The 19,669-nt window shown below is 41.9% G+C and overlaps 1 protein-coding gene across 17 annotated transcripts in view; it reads left to right on the top strand.

Moving 5' to 3' along the window:
* Positions 1 to 1,348: 1,348 nt before the first annotated feature.
* The window catches only part of KDM6A (lysine demethylase 6A), a 234,358-nt gene continuing 216,037 nt past the window's right edge, over positions 1,349 to 19,669 (top strand). For 9 of the 17 annotated variants that reach the window (XM_073013780.1, XM_007991466.3, XM_073013777.1 and 6 more), the window contains exons 1-2: positions 1,637 to 1,902; positions 2,114 to 2,177. In XM_073013780.1, coding sequence (XP_072869881.1) covers positions 1,742 to 1,902; positions 2,114 to 2,177 — 225 coding nt within the window. In that variant the 5' untranslated portion in view covers positions 1,637 to 1,741. Of the gene's footprint in view, positions 1,903 to 2,113; positions 2,178 to 19,669 lie in introns of all 17 variants that reach the window. The other 8 variants (XM_007991469.3, XM_007991468.3, XM_007991464.3 and 5 more) reach the window with 2 other exon arrangements.

The raw sequence follows: 19,669 nt of genomic DNA, 5'->3' as shown, positions 1-19,669 counted from the left end.
CAAGTTTAAATATATCATTTTTATTGGTTACAGGCGGAAAACCTATTGAAAATATACAAAACTCCGTTTATAAAGAGAATCGTCTTTACGTGTCCATTAATTTTTTCCTATCCCTGTTATGACATACAGCTTAGTAAATAAATTTGCCTTTTGAGAAGAGTAGTCGAAAGGCCTGTTTTTTTTTTTCCACTTATACTAAAGATTAAAAGCCAGACTACAGCCTTTCCCCTGCACCTGAGAGACAGAACAAAGTGTTACTGTTGTCTAGGGGTTACAAACCTGCAGGTTTTGGGGGATAGAAAGGCTTTCCTGGGCCTCCAGCTGTGATGAGGATTTAATTATGTCTTCTCTCAGGTCTGTCCACAAGCAGTCCCTACTTTTGTAAGAAGGCTCCACTGAAATCACGGCAATAGAACCCAACATTCTGCAGATCCCGCTTAACAATTTCTCATTGCTTTTTCTTGTAAGACTGTAATGAACTACTGATAAGACACAGGGTAAACACAGCACGAAAATCTGGCCCCAAGTGCCGCCAACAGACAGACCTTTGGCGGTGGGGAGCCACGGTCGGCAAGCCAGGCCCCGCGGGCGACTCTTCATTCCCTCCGGCCTGGGGCGTATGGGCGGGGGTCAGGGCAACCTTTCCCCCTTCACTTTCGGCGCGGGTGAGGTGGTCGGGGCTGCCAGCGCAGGTCTGGCCTAGGGCGGCACCCGGACCGCGGGGCACCGGGCCGGCAGCCGCTCCCCAAGCGCACTCCTCGCGGAGGCCATTATTTCCAGCAGTGCCAAAAGTCTGAGCCTTCTTCGGAGGACAGAGGTCGAGGGCCGTGTACCGCCTCCCGGCTACGCGACCTGTACCAGGCCCTGTGGGGTCCCGGGACCCCTGGAGCGCGCGCGGGACGGCCGGAGCTGCGGTCTGGGCACACCCCAGAGCTCCCAGGCAGGCAAAGGCCGTCCTTGGCGTCTTCGCCCGCCGCTCGCGCCCGCCGCGGGCGCTGCCGGACCTCGCCCTTCCCCACCACTCCCCTCCCCCTCCAAACCCCGCCGTGGTTCCCGAGGTGACACGGCCCGGACCCTCCATTCTCTGCCCCAGTGTATTTAACCAGCACAACCTAACAGGAAGCTCCCTCTCGGTGACAACCCTTCCCCCGACAGACGCGCCCAGGAGCCAACCACCGGCCAGAATTGGCCTGCGTCCCGCTCCCCTCTCGGTGGCGGCCTCGGTGGGCGGGGCTCGGGCAGCTAGCAAGTTAAGTGGAGCCACGGCTGACGTGAGTCAACAAAGGTCACGTGAGTCGTGCGGGCCGCTCCGATTGGTGGCGCCAGTCGGGCGGGGAGGGGGGGTCACGGCGGCGGCGTGGGGTTCGCTGTGTGACACAATTACAACAACTTTGTGCTGGTGCCGGGGAAGTTTGTGTCTCCAGCGAATCCCCCCAGTGCTCCCCAGCCCTGCGCGCTCCGGCCGTTCCCGCCGTCCCCGCCCGTGGCTGCCCCTTGCCCAACCCCGCGATGTGACCCTACAGCCGAAAGCCGCCGCTGCCGACCCGGGGGCTTCGCAGCCCCTGCCGCCGCCGCCTTCACCGCCGCCGCGTTGGGATTTTTCGTCGCCGCCGCCCGCGGCGGAGGAGGAGGCGGCGATAAAGTTGGTGTGCTGGTCCCGCGCGCAGATTGGGGGCGTCATTGCGGGCCCCGGTCCGAGGGGGGGGTGTCGGCGTTGGAGTTGTGAATTCGCTGCGTTTCCATGAAATCCTGCGGAGTGTCGCTCGCTACCGCCGCCGCTGCCGCCGCCGCTTTCGGTGATGAGGAAAAGAAAATGGCGGCGGGAAAAGCGAGCGGCGAGAGCGAGGAGGCGTCCCCCAGCCTGACAGCCGAGGAGAGGGAGGCGCTCGGCGGACTGGACAGGTACGGGCCGCCGTCACTCGCCCGGTCGGCTCCGGACGGGCAGTAGCCGCTCTCCCGGGAGGCCCGAGCGCGGCTTGTCTCTGGCGGCGGCGGGGCGGGCACCTCGGTTTGGCGCTCTTCGCGCCGCCTCCGCCGGGGCCTCGGGCTCGGGCAGGGACGGGTCGGTGGCGTTCCCGGAGCGTTAACGAGTAGCCTGTGTCTCTCCCCACAGCCGCCTCTTCGGGTTCGTGAGGTTTCATGAAGATGGCGCCAGGACGAAGGCCCTACTGGGCAAGGTAAGGCAGCTGGGAGTCGGAGCGCGGACACCGTCTCCCCGGCCGGCACCGCGCTCGCCCCGGGCCCGGCGGCCGGGTCTGCGCTCATTGTGGCCGCGGACGATGGTCGAGGGGCTTCCGGAAAACTATTTCCTGCCTCTGCTCTCCCCCCACCCACGGGTACCCAGCTTGCTCCCTTGCTAAATTGCTCTTTTCCTCTTGTAGCTGGAGGAGCAGAGACGGGATCGCTTTGGGGCCGGGCTCAACTGGGTCGACAAAACTGCCTGCTATTTTACAGCTTTTTGGGGATAGGCCGATGATCTTCGAGGTGCATGTTTAGGGTCAAGGGATCGTGAATGTGTTCAGATTTCCCCAAATTCCGGACTTCACTTGCTTCTCACGGGTTTAAAATAATTCTTTTCCTTCAAGCAGGCTGTTCGTGATGCCTACTGCTAACCAAATGTTTTAGGCTTTCTTGTGTCCCCGCTCCCAGAAGGGGGAAGTTTCACGGAGTTTAGGTCGGTGAAGAGTTTGCATTGGGCTGTTGACATGTATCTCGATCGCAATGTGTGTTACCTGAAGTTAGGTGACTTGTTTACTTTTTGGGTCTTTTTGGCATAGAAATACCGTAGTTATTTGTAAATGTGTTCTCTTCCTGGAGCCTCATTTCCTGCGTGTCTGACAGGGGAGACTGGGGAGGATTCGGGGTGTAGTCTCTGTTTATTTGTGTGGAAAGTTGTTGGCACTGTCATTTAGTTAAGTAATGGCTGCTCCTATCGGCCCAAGATGGCGGGACAGGGTGGGAGGAGAAAGTGAAGGGGGGGGGGTTTTGGGGGAGGGAGTAGAGGTAAACATGGAAATAAATAGTAGCCGTGAATAAGCCTTTCCTTCGGAGTGTGTAGCTCAGTGGTGTTTTAAAAAAAATTACCCAAGATTATTTGCATATAGAATTCTTGTACCTTTCACAAGCTTGGAAGCAGCATGCATAAGCCTGGTAAATGCTTATCAACCTGTGGCACATTTAGTTACCCATCCTTAAGCTATTGAACAAAGGCTGGAGTCTCAGTCTCTAGGCATCAATTTATATTTCCTGACCAAAATCTTATTGCAATGATATTTGAATACTTTCTTCGTAATTGGGACCGTGAAAGTTGGAGTGTGTGCTATGGGTGTTGCATCCGTTAGACATTTTCTTTTCTAGCTGAAATCATAGCTTTGCATTTGACACCTAGCTTTATTGTTACAGTTGAGACGGAAGTTTGAAGTAAGTCCAACATTTTATTCTTAAGTTGATTTTTTTGTTGTTCTGAATTTTTGTCTGTAGCTTGGTTTAGCAGAGTCATCAATTCTTTTTTATCTGTAATTACAAATTTGTTTTTATTTACAAGTAATAATAAGGAGTTTTATTGCATATAATGATCAGAAAACTAAATGGAAATAATGCTTTTCAGTAAGCCCGGCCCCTTTGACCGATACAGAAAACTTGAATTAAACTTTGACTACATAGGTATTAATTGGCTTCATTGCAGTTATTGTTGTAAAAATGAACAGTGACTAGCTCTGGAAAGATTTAAGCGTCAGTAATTGTTGGTCTCCTGCCTTAAAAGTTTTTTTTCCCAATTTGAGTATTTAAAGTATTTTATTTAAAAATATTTGACTGCTGTCAAAGTTGTCATTACAAAAGATTAAACATGATTTAAATTCAAAGAGCATTATTTTGTTTTGGAGGGATTATTGCTGGTCTAACATGGATTGATAAAATTGCTTGCAAAGATAATTCACTTGGAAAAGTTTGGCCAAATCGATTGCTTTTGCTTATGGTGATGAAAAAATAAATGGAATCCGATGTTTTATGTTGAGAATGTGTAAAATGCTAGTTGATTTTATGTCTTAGAATGCTCATATTCAGATAGATTCACGGTGAATAGTGCTTAACATTGGATTTCAGATTGTAATATTAAACTCTGCAGTTATTATGCACTAACGAGTTTAAATTTTAAAAAATTAACCATTTTCAAATATTTTTGGCAAGTTGTGCATTACTTGATGTTTGAATGCATGCTAAAAAAGAAAAACTAGTGAAGCTTCACTATGTTTGGGGGCTTCATGATATATGGGGTGATTTGATGAATGATTAAGTAGTTTGTTAAACTAAAGAAAAAAAAAGTCTTCATTGCTTCAGACTCAGTGCTTGTGAGGTCCTACCTGCTTAGGACAAGATTCATCAGCCTTAACATTAAAATAAAACATTCTCTGATATGTGCTTGCAACCGCATATAGTTCTTGATTGCATCTTTGTGAGTCTGAACATACCAGTGGGGTGTGTAATATAAAGCTTGACATTATATAACTTCGCACCGTCTGTTTGAATTGGATTCTGAATGAAGTGAATGAGCTTGAGTCCTGCTATAGGAAGTATTGAATTATTTAGTTTCATCCTCCTTTTAACAGTCCTCGAAGCAGTATTTTTTTGTGGAATGTTGAGCTATGTTGGTTTCACAATTCAGAATTCTTATTCTCTGAAAGTCTTAAGAGTTGGTTTTTCTTTACTTGGCAGGTTTAGGCTACTTTTCTGAGGGCAGATAATGGAATTGAATAACTCCCAGAATTACCTCTTTAGCTTTGATTTTTGTCCTGCCATGCCCCCCGCCCCCCCCGCCACCGCCCCAATTCAGTCTGCATTTTGTATAACTTTTTTCCTTTCTGGCAGAAATTTAGCTATTACTACTTGTTTTCAAAAATTCTTGTTCCTATGTATATTATTGGATTTTCTTTCAAGTTTTTAAAATTCACATTTGTATGTTAAAAAAAACTGTTGACCTAAAAGCTTTAGAAAGTTGAAAGCATTAAATATGAGTCTCTTACTTGCCCCTTAACATATATACGTATATATACACAAATTACGTATGTATATGTATATACGTATACACATGTATACACATGTGCATATGTATATACATATATGTATGTGCATATGTATATACATATGTGTATACGCATATACATATATACACATGCACACATATGTGTACACACGTATATACATATATACACATATATGTATATACATGTGTACATACACATATACGTATATACACATACATGCATATGTAATATGCATGTACATATACACACATGCATACATATATAATATATACATATGTGATACATGTATGTATAGTATGCGCATGTACATACGTGCATATGTAGATATGTATATGTGTACACATGCACATGTATATACATATACATATCTACATATGCACGTATTTGTATTGTATGCATGTGTATATGTGTATGTATGTGTATATGCGTATGTATATATTTATACATGTGCTTTGATACATTCATGTATATATGTATATATACATACGTATACATACATACATGTATATATGTATATATACATACGTATACATACATGTATGTATGTATACACATGTGTATGTATAGATATATACATATATGTATACATATGTGTATGTATGCGTTTGTACATACGTGTACGTATGCGTATGTGTACGTATGTACATTTGTATATGTGTATTCCTTTTTCCAGGTGTGCAGATAGTTTATCCAGACCACTGATTTCTCATCGTCTCCCAAATGTTTTTGTCAGATTCAGTTATATTAGAGTCATTGAAATAATTTTTTGTTTGTAGGATGGCCATTTGATATACAATGCCTGGGGTTTTGGATTAACAAAGTAGTTAATAATATTATTATTTTTTGGTAATGTCTTTAAGGTTGTGAACAGCTAGAGCCTGCGTAATTAGAGTTCTTGTAATATAGCGTGATCTTGAACAGTTTGCTCTTGAATGCTGACCCTTAATCTTCTGGTAATGTAATAATTCAAGATTCTTTTTAAAATTTCAGTGGAGTTATTGAAAAGTAAGCAAAATATTTTAACATAAATTAACTTGTGACTTTTTTAGTACAGTTTTGAAAACCTTTTGGGTTAATTTTTTTTTTTTAAGTAGGGTAAGGATTTGAGTTAGAGTATATAGGAATATATACCATAAATGTAGTAAGTTTAAATATAGTAGTACTATCAAGTATAGTTATAGTAATAATGCTTGGGGACTGGGGAATCTTATCTGTGTCAGGGAACTATTGCTAAAATACTTACACAGTTTTGACCAAAGTATCTTATTTTTAAGTTTTTCTTAAATACTCTTACTGGAACTTTTTTTGGTAATTCTGTTAGTAGAAAGGTTATACAAAATACTTAGAAGTTACAGGTTGTATATCACTTAAAAATGTATGTGCTTTTTTCCCTAGGACATATTAGCATTAAAACAGTTGGTGTTTTAAATTTTTTTGATAATAGAACTAATAGTTTGAGATCCATTGAAACATATTTTCTTAAATTTGGTTTGCTGGCATGTTTAGTGGGGGAAATTATCAGGTCAGTTCTAGAGGTGGCTTTTTTAAACTGTAATATTTGGATGTTGGTTAAAAACATTCTCATTTATGTGTGCTTTTTGTTTGCTGGCGCTTAAAGGGATACAGGTGGAGAATCCTTTATCCAAAATGCTTGGAACCAGATGTGTTTCGGATTTGGGATTTTTTTGGATTTCAGAATATTTGCAGAATACATACCAGTTGAGCATCCCCAATCCGAAAATCTGAATTCCAGAATGCTCCAATGAGCGTTTCCTTTGAGTGTCATGTTGGTACTTAGCAAGTTTTAGATTTTGGATTTTCAGATTGAGGATGCTCAACCTGTAAATTCATTTCCAGTGCCAAAGATGGCTAGTGTTTTGGTTAGAAAAGTCATGAGACCCTGTCTCAAAAAAAAAAAAAAAAAGAAAACCCAAAAAGAAAGTAACCATAGAAATAATGTCATGCTTTGTATTTGAAAATTATGTCTTCAATTTAATATGTTTTAAAGAGTTTTCTAGTTTGGAAGATTGTCTTCTGAACACTTGTAGTCTTAATTTTTTATGTGGACAAAGTCTTATATACTTGATATTTCCTAAAGTTTTGATATGTCCCTGGTAATAAAGGTATACTAAGATTATAGAACATGTTTGCATATTTGGGCACAAATTAGAACTGTAGCAATACATAAACAAGCACTTTTAAAGTTCTGGTTTTCTTTTTCAGTGAATAATTCTTTCTGTTGAATCAATTACAAATTGAAATAGCTAGAGAGCATTTGACTGCCACCTCTAGATACTTTTTTTGTTTTGTTTTGTTTTGTTTTTTTTTTTTGAGACGGAGTCTGGCTCTGTCGCCCAGGCTGAAGGGCAGTGGCCGGATCTCAGCTCACTGCAAGCTCCGCCTCCCGCGTTTATGCCATTCTCCTGCCTCAGCCTCCCGAGTAGCTGAGACTACAGGCGCCCGCCACCTCGCCCGGCTAGTTCTTTTGTATTTTTTAGTAGAGACGGGGTTTCACCGTTTTAGCCGGGGTGGTCTCGATCTCCTGACCTCGTGATCCACCCGTCTTGCCTCCCAAAGTTCCGGGATTACAGGCTTGAGCCACCGCGCCCGGCCACTTTTTTTTTTTTAATTTGAGACACAGTCTTGCACTATCCCCAGGCTGGAGCGTAGTAGAGTGATCTCGGCTCACTGCAACCTTGGCCTCCCAGGTTCAAGTGATTCTTAGGCCTCAGCCTCCCGAGTAGCTGGGATTACAGGTGCCTGCCACCACACCCGGCTAATTTTTGTGTTTTTAGTAAAGGTGGGGTTTCACCATGTTGGGCAGGCTGGTCTCAAACTCTTGACCTCATGTGATCCGCCCGCCGCGGCCTCCTAAAGTGCTGGCATTACAGGTGTGAGCCACCACACCTGGCCAGTATCTTAAGTTGTTAAGGAAAACTGCTTGAGAGATGAATTTTTGTGACTTAGGTGAAGTGATGGGTCATGCACTTTAAACCAAAATGAAAGTTCATTGCTTGGCTATCTGCAGAGTAAGTCTTACTCTGACTTAAATTATGTAACATTTAGTTTTTGTTTACATAGTACGAATGTTTGCATCTTTGAAAGGATTTCTGTTAAGTTTATTTTTACTTTGAAATTCATTGTGATACTTTGAACTCTTTGAAATTGATGTTAATGACTGATAACACTGCATTATTAATAATATTTTTGAAATGTGTTATCTAGAGAGCTAATTTATGTTAAGAAAACACCACCAGTTTGTCTAAGAACTAAAATGGTGGTTAGGCTGTTTAGGACTCACATGTATTATTTGTAGATTAGTTAATTAATGAAGTTTATTTAATGAGTGCATAATTGACAGGCTTAAGTACTCATATTGAAACTTCACATATAATTTTATCAGTTTTCCACATTGGTTTGTAAATTATGACAGTAAATTAAAACAGTGTATTAATGTACACTAAGTGCAAGTCTTCTATGTAGTTAGTATGAAGATAACAGATATTTCTTGCTCGTGTTGAACTTAAGTTCTTTGAGAGGGGTGAAATAAGTTTAAGGATGACTAACACAGGAACATCTTTGGGAGAAGAAAAATGTGAAATACTCTGAAAGTTTATGAGAAAGGTAAATTTAACAATTCACAAGTTAGAATGTCTTTTAAAGATGGGGATTGTTTGTTGATTGTGTTTCTTGGAGATGGTATTTCCTGATTTAGATGTTAGCAAGGCGTCTTATAATTTTGTTTAGGAAAACATGATTTAAAAATCCCATTTTAAGGCTGGATGTGGTGGCTCATACCTGTAACCCCAGCACTTTGGGAGGCCAAGGTGGGCAGATCACTTGAGCTCAGGAGTTTGAGACCAGCCTGACCAATATGGTGAAACCATGTCTCTACTAAAAATATAGAAATTAGCTGGGCGTGGTGGTGGGCGCCTGTAGCCCCAGCTACTCGGGAGGCTGAGGCAGGAGAATTGCTTGAACCCGGGAGGCAGAGGTTGCAGTGAGCCGAGATGGTGCAACTGCACTCCAGCCTGGGTACCAGAGTGAGACTCCGTCTCAAAAAAAAAAAAAAATAAAAAAATCACATTTTAGCTTTTAGCAGATGTTCAAAGGATGATCTGCTGTGTGTTCTGTCCTTCTTTGATTTCATTCTGTAGTAATGTTTACCTTGTTATGAGTTCTTGAGATTCTTAAATGAGTGTTCATGGGTCAATTTAAATTCTCTGACAGTTTGGAAGGACACTTAAGAAGTACTTAATGGTCATCTTGGAGTACAAGACTCTTTTGGGGTGAGAAGGAGGGGAGATTTTAAACTGTTTTATAGATTTCTATACTGCTTTTTTTTTTTAAAAAAACACCGTAGACATATATTACCTTAAAAATAATACAACAAGGCCAGGCGTGGTGGCTCATGCTTATAATCCCAGCACTTTGGGAGGCCGAGGTGGGTGGATTAACTGAGGTCAGGAGTTCAAGACCGGCCTGGCCAACATGGCAAAACCCCATCCCTACTAAAAACACAAAAAATTAGACAGGCGTGGTGGTAGGCGCCTGTAATCCCAGCTACTCGGGAGGCTGAGGCAGGAGAATTGTTTGAACCTAGGAGGCGGAGGTTGCAGTGAGCCGAGAACGCGCCACTGCACTCCAGCCTGGGCAACAAAGCATGACTCCGTCTCAAAAAAAAAAAAAAAAAAAAAAAAACACTGATAAGTGAGTACACCAGAATGTTATATTTTGGTTGACTAAAAATGGGTTTAAACTACCATGTCTACAGTTAGAAGAGATACTTGTAAAGGCCTTGTTTCATTTTATTACAGTCACAAGTTGGGATACTTTTGAACTTGATGGTCCTTCAGTGAGGGTAGGAGTGAATGGAGTAGAGATGTACCCAGTTAGGTCCTATTTCTTTGTGTTTTAGATGGCTTTGTGATAGTCACTGCACTCATTCTTCATTTTGATCTTTAGCATTTCATTGCTGACTTTACTTTTGGGTCTGATTTGGCACAGGCTGATACTTGGGACCTGATTAAGAACTAACTGGGCTGGGCGTGGTGGCACATGCCTGTAATCCAGTAGTTTGGGAGGCCAAGGTGGGCAGATCACAAGTTCAGGAGATTGAGACTAGCCTGGCCTACGTGGTGAAACCCCGTCTCTACTAAAAATACAAAAATTAGCTGAGTGTGGTGGTGCGTGCCTGTAATCCCAGCTACTCAGGAGGCTGAGGCAGGAGAATATTGCTTGAACCCAGGAAGTGGAGATTGCAGTGAGCCGAGATCTCACCACTGAACTGCAGCCTGAAGACAGAGCGAGACTCCGTCTCAAAAAAAAAGACAAAACACACACACACAAAACTGTCACCTGGAAGGGTGGGAGTAATCCCTTGTTAGACAGTTTTAGGTTTCTGAGCCAATTTGTAGACTGCTTGCAACTTTCTTCTATAAGCTTTTATTGTTTTTTCTCTTACTTATTTCTTCCTTTTATTCCATCATTTGTTTACTTCTGTATATTATTAAAACTGTTGATATCGTTCAATTGTGAATTGTATTCTTGTTTGCTTTTTGTAATTTTCTCTGTGGTACTATTTTGTCTTTGTTTTGAGATGGAGTTTCACTCTTGTTGCCCAGGCTGCAGTGCAATGTCACAATCTCGACTCACTGCAACCTCTGCCTCCAGGGTTTGAGCGATTCTCTTGCCTCAGCCTCCCAAGTAGCTGAGATTACAGGTGTGCGTCACCACTCCCAGCTAATTTTTGTGTTATTAGTAGAGATGAGGTTTCACCGTGTTGGCCAGGCTGGTCTCCAACTCCTGACCTCAGTTGATTGCCCCGCCTCAGTCTCCCAAAGTGCTGGGATTACAAGCATGAGCCACCATGCCTGACTATTTTGTCTTTGTTAGAATAAATAGAAGATGCTGCTGCTAAGTTTATTCTCAGGAACAAAGTTGGGGTTATAGTTAAGGGTATATATAAGGTCATCTAATTCATTTTAGTTTAGAACAGTGGAAGAAATTGTTTTAGACAAAGGGTTGTTTTCAGGCTATAAATTTATTACATGTTCATTAGATTTTTCTCTTTTTGAAGAAAGTTTATTAGGAAAAATTTTCAGTGTTTTCAAAAGTATTGAAAATCAACCATCACCCAGCTTCAATAGTTTGCAACTCATGACCAGTCCTGTTTCACCTATACATATTGCCCCTCACTCATGTTATTTTGAAGCACATCTCAGCCATGAGTCACGTCATGTAATCCATAGATATTTGTTTGTTTCTGAAACATAACCATGATGCCCTTATTACATGTAAAATAATTTCTTAATCTCAAATATCTATGGACCTCGTTTTTTGCTATATGGAAGTTAAGAAATAGTTGCTTGGGAAATGAGTAGAAAACATTTAGCTGAGTATGTGATGTGAATTTTGTTTGTATTTTGATATTGTGATAGGGTTCTGTGATAGAATATTACATAATATGTGACACAAGAGGTAATTTTTCCTAAGAACTTTATGAGTCGTAGTTGCGTGAGTCTGGATAGTTTTTATTTTTAGGGAAAATTTGTTTTCAGGATACAGCAGTTCAATAAATATTTTAGGTTTTTGAATTTCAAATATCAGAATGAGACTACAAAAGCTTTTGCTTTGCTTGATTGATTGATGAAACATTTGTTGAGCTGCTGTGGGTGAGGGATTGTGTCAGGTTCTGGGGCAACCAATAAAACCTGGCCTCTGCCCTGCTACAGTCAGTCTGTTGGGAGAGGCTGACAGACTGAGTGATCATATGATGTAGTAAGTGTAATAATAAAGATACATGCAAAGTGCTATGAGCTCTGAAATGATGGAGTAATTAAAACATTTAAAACTTTTTATTATGGATCATTTAAAGTATGCACAGGTGTTGAAGATAGTTTAATGAACTCCTGTTTTCAACAGTTCTCCATATTTTGGAGCAGTTTAGTTTAGTTTTTTTTTTTTTTTGAGACAGGGTCTCACTCTGTCGGCTGTCACTCAGGCTGAGTGCAGCGATGCTATCTGGGCTCACTGCAGCCTCTGCCTCCCAGACTCAAGCGATTCTCCTGTCTCAGCCTCTTGAGTAGCTGGGACTATAAGCGTGAACCACCAAGCCTGGCTACTTTTTGTATTTTTTTTGTGGAGACAGGGTTTCACTATGTTGCCCAGGCTGGTCTCTAACTCCTGGGCTCAAGGTATCTGCCCACCTCAGCCTCCGTAAATCCTGGGATTACAGGCGTGAGCCACTGTGCCTACTGGAGCGGTTAGTTTTTTGAGACAGAGTCTCACTCTGTCGTCCAGGCTGGAGTGCAGCGGTGCGATCTTGGCTCGCTGCAACCTCCACCTCCCAGGTTCAAGTGATCCTCGTGCCTCAGCTTCCCGAATAGCTAGGATTACAAGCGTGCGCCACCATGCCCAGCTAATTTTTTTGATTTTTAGTAGAGATGGGGTTTCACCATGTTGGCCAGGCTGGTCTCAAACTCTTGGCCTCAGGTGATCCTCCTGTCTTTGCCTCCCAAAGTGCTGGGATTGCAGGCGTGAGCCACCACGTGTGGCCTGGAGCAGCTGGTTTTGACTGTAGAAGTGACTGAGGGAAACTGCACAAAGATTCAGCATTTAGCCTTGGTTATGAAACATGAGTAGAAATTTACCAGGCATGTAGGTGTAACAAGAGGAAAAAGAGGGTAAAGAGTTAGAAGTATAAGCCGAGCGTGGAGGCTCACGCCTGTTGTAATCCCAGCACTTTGGGAGGCCGAGGCTGGTGAATCACCTGAGGCCGGGGGTTCGAGAACAGCCTGACCAACATGGAGAAACCCCCCCCTTTACTAAAAATACAAAATTAGCTGGGTGTGGTGGCGCATGCCTGTAATTCCAGCTACTTGGGAGGCTGAGGCAGGAGAATCGCTTGAACCCGGGAGGTGGAGGTTGTGGTGAGCCGAGATTGTGCCGTTGCACTGCAGGCTGGGCAACAAGAGTGAAACTCTGTCTCAAAAAAAAAAAAAAAGAAAAAGAAAAACGAGTTAGAGGTATAAAGTTAAATGGTGTTTGAGGAATTGTGAATAGTCGGGTATGGGTAGAGGGTAGCGTGTTTCAGTGGGATTGGGAAAAGATAGCTGGGCATGTGAGGAGCCCCATCACTATAGGCCATAGGTTGTTTTGGGGCATTGTTAAACTCAACTCTTTAATTAGGTGAAGTGACATGACCAGAAGTAGGTTTTATGGGAATAGTACTGGCCACTGTGAGAAGGATACTGTGTAAGGGAAAGGAACTTCAGTACCGATGGGTAGATAGCAATGCATGAATTTTAAGATAGAATTCTGTTCCTACCACTTACTAGATGTGTGATACTTGGGCAAGCAAGCATCTTTCAGAGCCTCAGGTTTCTCACTGGTAAAGTAGAAGTAGTAATACATTTCCTGCCGACTATTGCATTTTGTGTTAGGGGAAAAAATGTAAAATGTGTGGCATTGGGCTTGGTGCGTGGAAAGTGCTCAGTCTAAGATAATATCTTGGATAATGATAACATCTTGGAAAAGACGAGTTTAAGGCTGTGGTTTAGGAATGGGGTGAGATGGAGGCGGACTTAAGAGCTCTTGAAAAAGGCCTTTTCTTGGCTTTCGTACCATCCTTGCTACTTTGACTTTGTATCTGACCACATCTCAGTCTTTGCAAGGATGCTGTGTTTTAGGTCCTTTTTATTCACCCTGTTCCCAATTTACATACATGTTTGACTGCCTACTTGACTACCTTGGTATCTTGAAGGTGTCTCAGACTGAACATATGCAAACTGAATTTATAATTGTCTTTAATATTAATTGTCTTAGTAAATGTCATTTGCCACTACCCATGCCAGAAACCTTGGAATTGTTGTTGACATCTCTTTTTCTCAATTCCCAATCACCAGACCTCATCATTTCCACTTTTTTTTTTTTTTTTTTTGACACAGTCTCACTTTGTTACCCAGGCTGAGTGCATTGGCATGATCACTGCTCACTACAGCCTGACCTCCCAGGCTCAAGTGGATCCTCCCACCTTAGCCTCCCAGGTAGCTGGGACTATAGGCATGTGCCAGCACATGCGGCTAATTTTTTTGTTTTGTTTTGTTTTTGTTTTTGTTTTTTCTTTGTAGAGATGAGGTCCTGCTATGTTGCCCAGGCTGGTCTTGAATTCTGGAACACAAGTGATCTTCTGGCCTTGGCCTCCAAAATGCTGGGATTACAGGCATGAGCCATTGTGCCTGGCCTACATTTCAAATCTCAAATCCGTTTCCCTCCATCCCCACTGCCCCCATCCTAATTGCAGCCATCTTATTGTCTTTGACTTTTGAAATGCCTTCATGCAATTTTTTGAATATAGGTATACTTGCATGTAATACAGAACTGAAAAGTTATAGAAACGATGGTACAGTGAAAATCACCCTCTGTGCTTGCTTTGGCAGTACACATACTAAAACTGGAACGATACAGAGAAGAGTAGTATGGCCAAATATTAAAAAACAAATTCCGGCCGGGCGTGGTGGCTCACGCCTGTGATCCCAGCACTTTGGGAGGCCGAGTTTGGGAGGCTGAGGTGGGCAGATCTTGAGGTCAGGAGTTTGAGACCAGCCTGGCCAACATAGTGAAACCCCGTCTCTCCTAAAAATACAAAAAAAATTAGCCAGACATGGTGGCGGGTGCCTGTAGTTCTGGCTACTTGGGAGGCTGAGGCAGGAGAATCACTTGAACCCGGGAGGCAGAGGTTGCAGTGAGCTGAGATTGCACCATTGCATTCCAGCCTTGGTGACAGAGTGAGACTCTGCCTCAAAAAAAAAAAAAAAAAAAAAAAATTCCTACATCGTCTCTCACTTATTTAGTTCTTTTTTTCAGAGGCAGCCACTGATAAAAGTTTATTGGGTAGCTTTTCACTTTTCAAGCATATTCTGTTAGATATTTTAATCACACAAAAATGAGATCATAACTGTATATTGTTAAAATGCTTTGTTAATTTTACCTCTTGCTATATGAAAATACTGGTCTTTTTTTTTTTTGTTTTTTCTTTTTTTTTTTTAGGTGGAGTCTCGCTCTGTTGCCCAGGCCGGAGTGCAGTGGTGCGATCTCTGCTCACTGCAGCCTTCATCTCCCGGGTTCAAGTGATTCTTCTGCCTCAGCCTCCTGAGTAGCTGAGATTGCAGGCATGTGCCACCATACCCTGCTAATTTTGTGTGTTTTTAGTAGACACAGAGTTTCACCATGTTGGCCAGGCTGATTTTATAGATGAATATTTCTTTTTTTTTTTTTTTTTTTTGTAGACAGAGTCTCACTGTCCCCCAGGCTGCAGTGCAGTAGTGCAATCATGGCTCACTGCAGCCTCTGCCTCCTGGGTTCAGGAGATTCTTCCACCTCAGCCTCCTGAGTAGCTGGAACTGTAGGTGCATGCCACCACTCCCGGTTAGTTTTTGTATTTTTTGGTAGAGATGGGGTTTTATCATGTTGGCCAGGCTAGTCTCACATTCCTAACCTCAAGTGATCCACTTGCCTTGGCCTCTGAAAGTTTTGGGATTACAGACAAGAGTCACCATGCCCAGCCCAGAATATGTTTATTTTTGTTATAAAGATGAAAAATTTGGTGATAGAGCTAGGACAGTAGTGCTTTTTTGGAGTTATTTACCCCTTGAGTGTCAATAACTCTTTAGCTACGTACATGTTATGTATGATTTCAGAGAGTATAGGGAATCTTCCTTGAAGTTCAACTATGGATATTAGTTCAATATTTTCAGTTAGTTTAGTTTACTAATTCTTGGGTAGAGGTGTAAATGATGTATGTCAGGGAGAAAGAAAAGCTTTAGAACCACTGGCTTGGTTAGACTAAAATGGCATGGATTTTGCCACATAGTTTTGTGGTGTTCCGTGGCCACATCACATATTCTCTCAAAATCTCTATTAATAATAAGGATGCTAGGGGAAGACAATGTGGGTTGATCCCTAGAGAACCTATGGCTTTAACTGGAAAAAGACCTGTAAGCACAGTTGTTATTAACATAGTTAATAGGCTTTAGTATTGTTTCTTCAGCCTGAGTGCTCAAAATGCTGGTTTGCTTGGGAGGGTAAGTGTTATACCTAGGAAGAACAATAGATTGGAAAACTGAAGACCTGAGGCCAAGAGTTCAGGACCAGACTGAGCAATGTAGAGAGAGCCCTGGTCTCTAAAAATTTTTTTAAAAGATTAGCTCGGCATGGTGGCATTCTTTTGTAGTTTCAGCTACATGGGAGAATCTCTTGAGCCCAGGAATTTAAGGCTGTGGTGAGCTGTGATTGTGCCAGTGCACTCCAGCCTGGGTAACACAGTGAGACTTCGTCTCTTTAAAAAACAAACAAAAAAACTGGCTGGGCGCAGTGGCTCACCCCTGTAATCCCAGCACTTTGGGAGGCCGAGGCAGGTGGATCATGAGGTCGGGAGTTCAAGACCAGCCTGGCCAAGATGGTGAAACTTCATCTCTACTAAAAATACAAAAATTAGCTGGGCATGGTGGCGGGTGCCTGTAATCCCAGCTACTCGGGAGGCTGAGACAGAGAATTGCTTGAACCCGGGAGGCAGAGGTTGCAGTGAGCTGAGATGGCGCCACTGTACTCCAGCCTGGGCTACAGAGCGAGACTCCGTCTCAAAAAAGAAAAGAGAACTGGAGACCTGAGTTTTAGGACCTGCTGCGTACTTCAATCACTTAATTTTTATGGTTCACCAGTTTTGCCATTTCTTAAAATGAAGGACTAGGAATTAGGAATTTCCAAAATGACTATATAGCACCAAAATTGTAGCTAGTCGTTTATTTGTATTTTTAGGGTTGACTCAATTCTTGAAGATTTTGACCTAGAAGGAGGGCACAATTAAACTTTGTTTTAGATTATAATTTTCTTTGGTTTTAGCTTCAAGCTTTTAAGATCAGAAACTGAATGAATGCACATAATGAAATTGAGATTTGTATGCTTTTGTTAATCTAGGTTGCATGTTTTTGTTAATATAAGATTAACCATTTCGTTAGTTTTAGACTGGGTTGAAAGTAGTTCTTTAGTGTTTTGACTTCCCCAAACCACTTCTTTCTTACAGTTGGGATTGTTATTTCTTAGGTCAGATCTGATATTTAAAATTCTAGGCATAATCACTGTATATTCCTGCTTGCTAGGAACTCAGTGATGGCAAGGTTAAGTGAATTCTCAGGTATGAATTGATAAGAAATATCACATTGAATAAATATATATTAGGTACTGGGCATGTGGATATTACAAAGATGAGTAAGGATCCTTAGTTTCCCTAAGAGTAGCAAGAGTCGCTTGGCATTAGCAGAGGCGCTTTCTGATCTATTGAAAGTAAGCTTTTATTTATTTATTTATTATTTATTTATTTTTTTGAGATGGAGTCTTGCTCTGTTGCCCAGGCTGGAGTGCAGTGGCGCAATCTTGGCTCACTGCAACCTCTACCTCCCGGATTCAAGCGATTCTTTCACCTCAGCCTCCCAAGTAGCTGGAATTCCACGTGCTTGCCACCATGCCCGGCTAAATTTTGTAATTTTAGTAGAGACAGGGTTTCGCTATGTTGACCAGGCTGGCCTTGAACTCCTGACCTCAGGTGATCCACTTGCCTTGGCCTCCGAAAGTACTGGAATTACAGGCGCGAACTACCGCACCCAGCCGAAAGTAAGCTTTTATTGTTGGGTTTTGCTGTATGAGTGTGTCTGTGTGTATATGATTATACTTTTATTATAAGTCTATCAGTTAAAAAGATAGATTTGGAGTTTGTAAGTTAGATTCAGAGTATAACTCATAACTCCTAAGGAAATACTTTTAAACATTTTTTTTTTTTTTAAATCAGCTTTTCAAAGATGACAAATGGATAGGTAAAATTAAGTGAGTCTTCTCTCCTTGAGGTTGCCCAGGTTTGTGCATTGACGCTATTGGCCAGGATGTTGTAAACAGCATTCAGACATTCAGAGGATAACTTTTAATAGGTTATATAGATTATCTAATCCTTAAATAGTCATGATTCTATGAAAAGCGGTAAGGGGGTCCTGACTATCTGTAGGAAAGCTGGAGTCTTTAACAATCTAATGTAAGTTTTTTGGCTCTTTGTCTTGTTGGACTTGGTTGTTCTTACTTACAGAAGTGGGCATCACATGACAGATTGGATATCATGCATATATTTCTGTAAATGACAACACTTATCTATTATTTTAGAAATCTGACTTTTTATTTTGAGAGAATTGTAGATTTATATGCGTTTGTAAGAAATAATAGAGCTAGTGTGTGCTTTACCCAGTTCCCCTAACTGTGGCATCTTGCAAAACTGTGGTACAATATTACAACCAGGATGCTGATATTGAAATATAGTCAAGGGACAGAGAAGTTCCACACCAAAAATATATGTCTTGTTCCCCTTTTATAGCCGTATCTACTTCCTTCCTTCATCTCTTCCCACCCGCTGGCAACCACTAACCCATTTATCCACAAATTCATTTGTATAATTCTGTCATTTCAGGAATGTTATATAAGTGGGATCATATGTATATATCCTTTTGGAATTCCCTTTGTTCATTGAGCAGATATCCTTGGAGAGTTATCTAAGTTGTATTGTGTATCAACAGTTCCTTTTTGATGCATCACGGTTTCTTTAATCATTTACCCTTTGAAAGACATCTGAGTTATTTCCGGTTTTTGGCTGTTGTGAATAAAACTGCTATGAACATTTGTGTACAGGTTTTTGTGTGAACATAAGTTTTCTCTGGGCTACATGCCCAAGAGTACAATTGCTGGTAGTTGCATATTTAGTTTTATAAAAACCATCAAACTGTTTTCCAGAGCTGTTCTACCTACATTTCCACCAGCAATGGATCAGTGTTCCAGTTTCACTGTATCCTTGCCAGCATTTGCTGTTTTTATTTTTGATATTCTTGATAGGTGTGTAGTGATAGGTCATTACGGTTTTAATGTGTATTTCCCTAATGGCTAGTGATGTTGAACATTTTTTATTTATTTTATTTGTTTTTATTTTTATTTTTTTTTTGAGACAGAGTTTTGCTCTTGTTGCCCAGGCCTAGAGTGCAATGGCACAATCTTGGCTCACTGCAACCTCCGGCTCTCAGGATTAGGTGATTTTCCTGCCTCCGCCTCCCGAGTAGCTGGGATTACAGGCACCCGCCACTGCGCCTACCTAATATTTGTATTTTTGGTAGAGAGGAGGTTTCGCCATGTTGGCCAGGCTGGCTCCAACTCCTGACCTCAGGTGATCGCCTGCCTTGGCCTTCCAAAGTGCTGGGATTACAGACGTGAGCCACTGGGCCCGGCCTGAACGTCTTTCATGTTTTTATTTTCCATCTGTATATCATCTTTGGTAAAGTGCCTGTTCATGTCTTTTGCACATTTTTTAGTTGGAATTTTTTTTTTTTTTTTTTTTTTTTTACTGTTCAGTTTTGAGATTTCTTTATATTTTCTAGATTTTAGTCCTTGTTAGGTATGTGGTTGGAAGTATTTTCTCCTGCTCTATAACTTTCAATGATTTTAACAGCCTTTTGCAGAGCAAAGGTTTTTAATTTGTTGTGGTCCAATGTATTAATTTTTATTTTATGGATCTTGATGTGAAGTATAAAAACATGTTGCCT

The sequence above is a fragment of the Chlorocebus sabaeus genome, chromosome X (genome assembly GCF_047675955.1).
Source record: "Chlorocebus sabaeus isolate Y175 chromosome X, mChlSab1.0.hap1, whole genome shotgun sequence".
In the NCBI taxonomy this organism is placed as follows: domain Eukaryota; kingdom Metazoa; phylum Chordata; class Mammalia; order Primates; family Cercopithecidae; genus Chlorocebus; species Chlorocebus sabaeus.
Note: the sequence above shows the minus strand (reverse complement) of the source record. Positions and strands in the feature narration are given on the sequence as shown.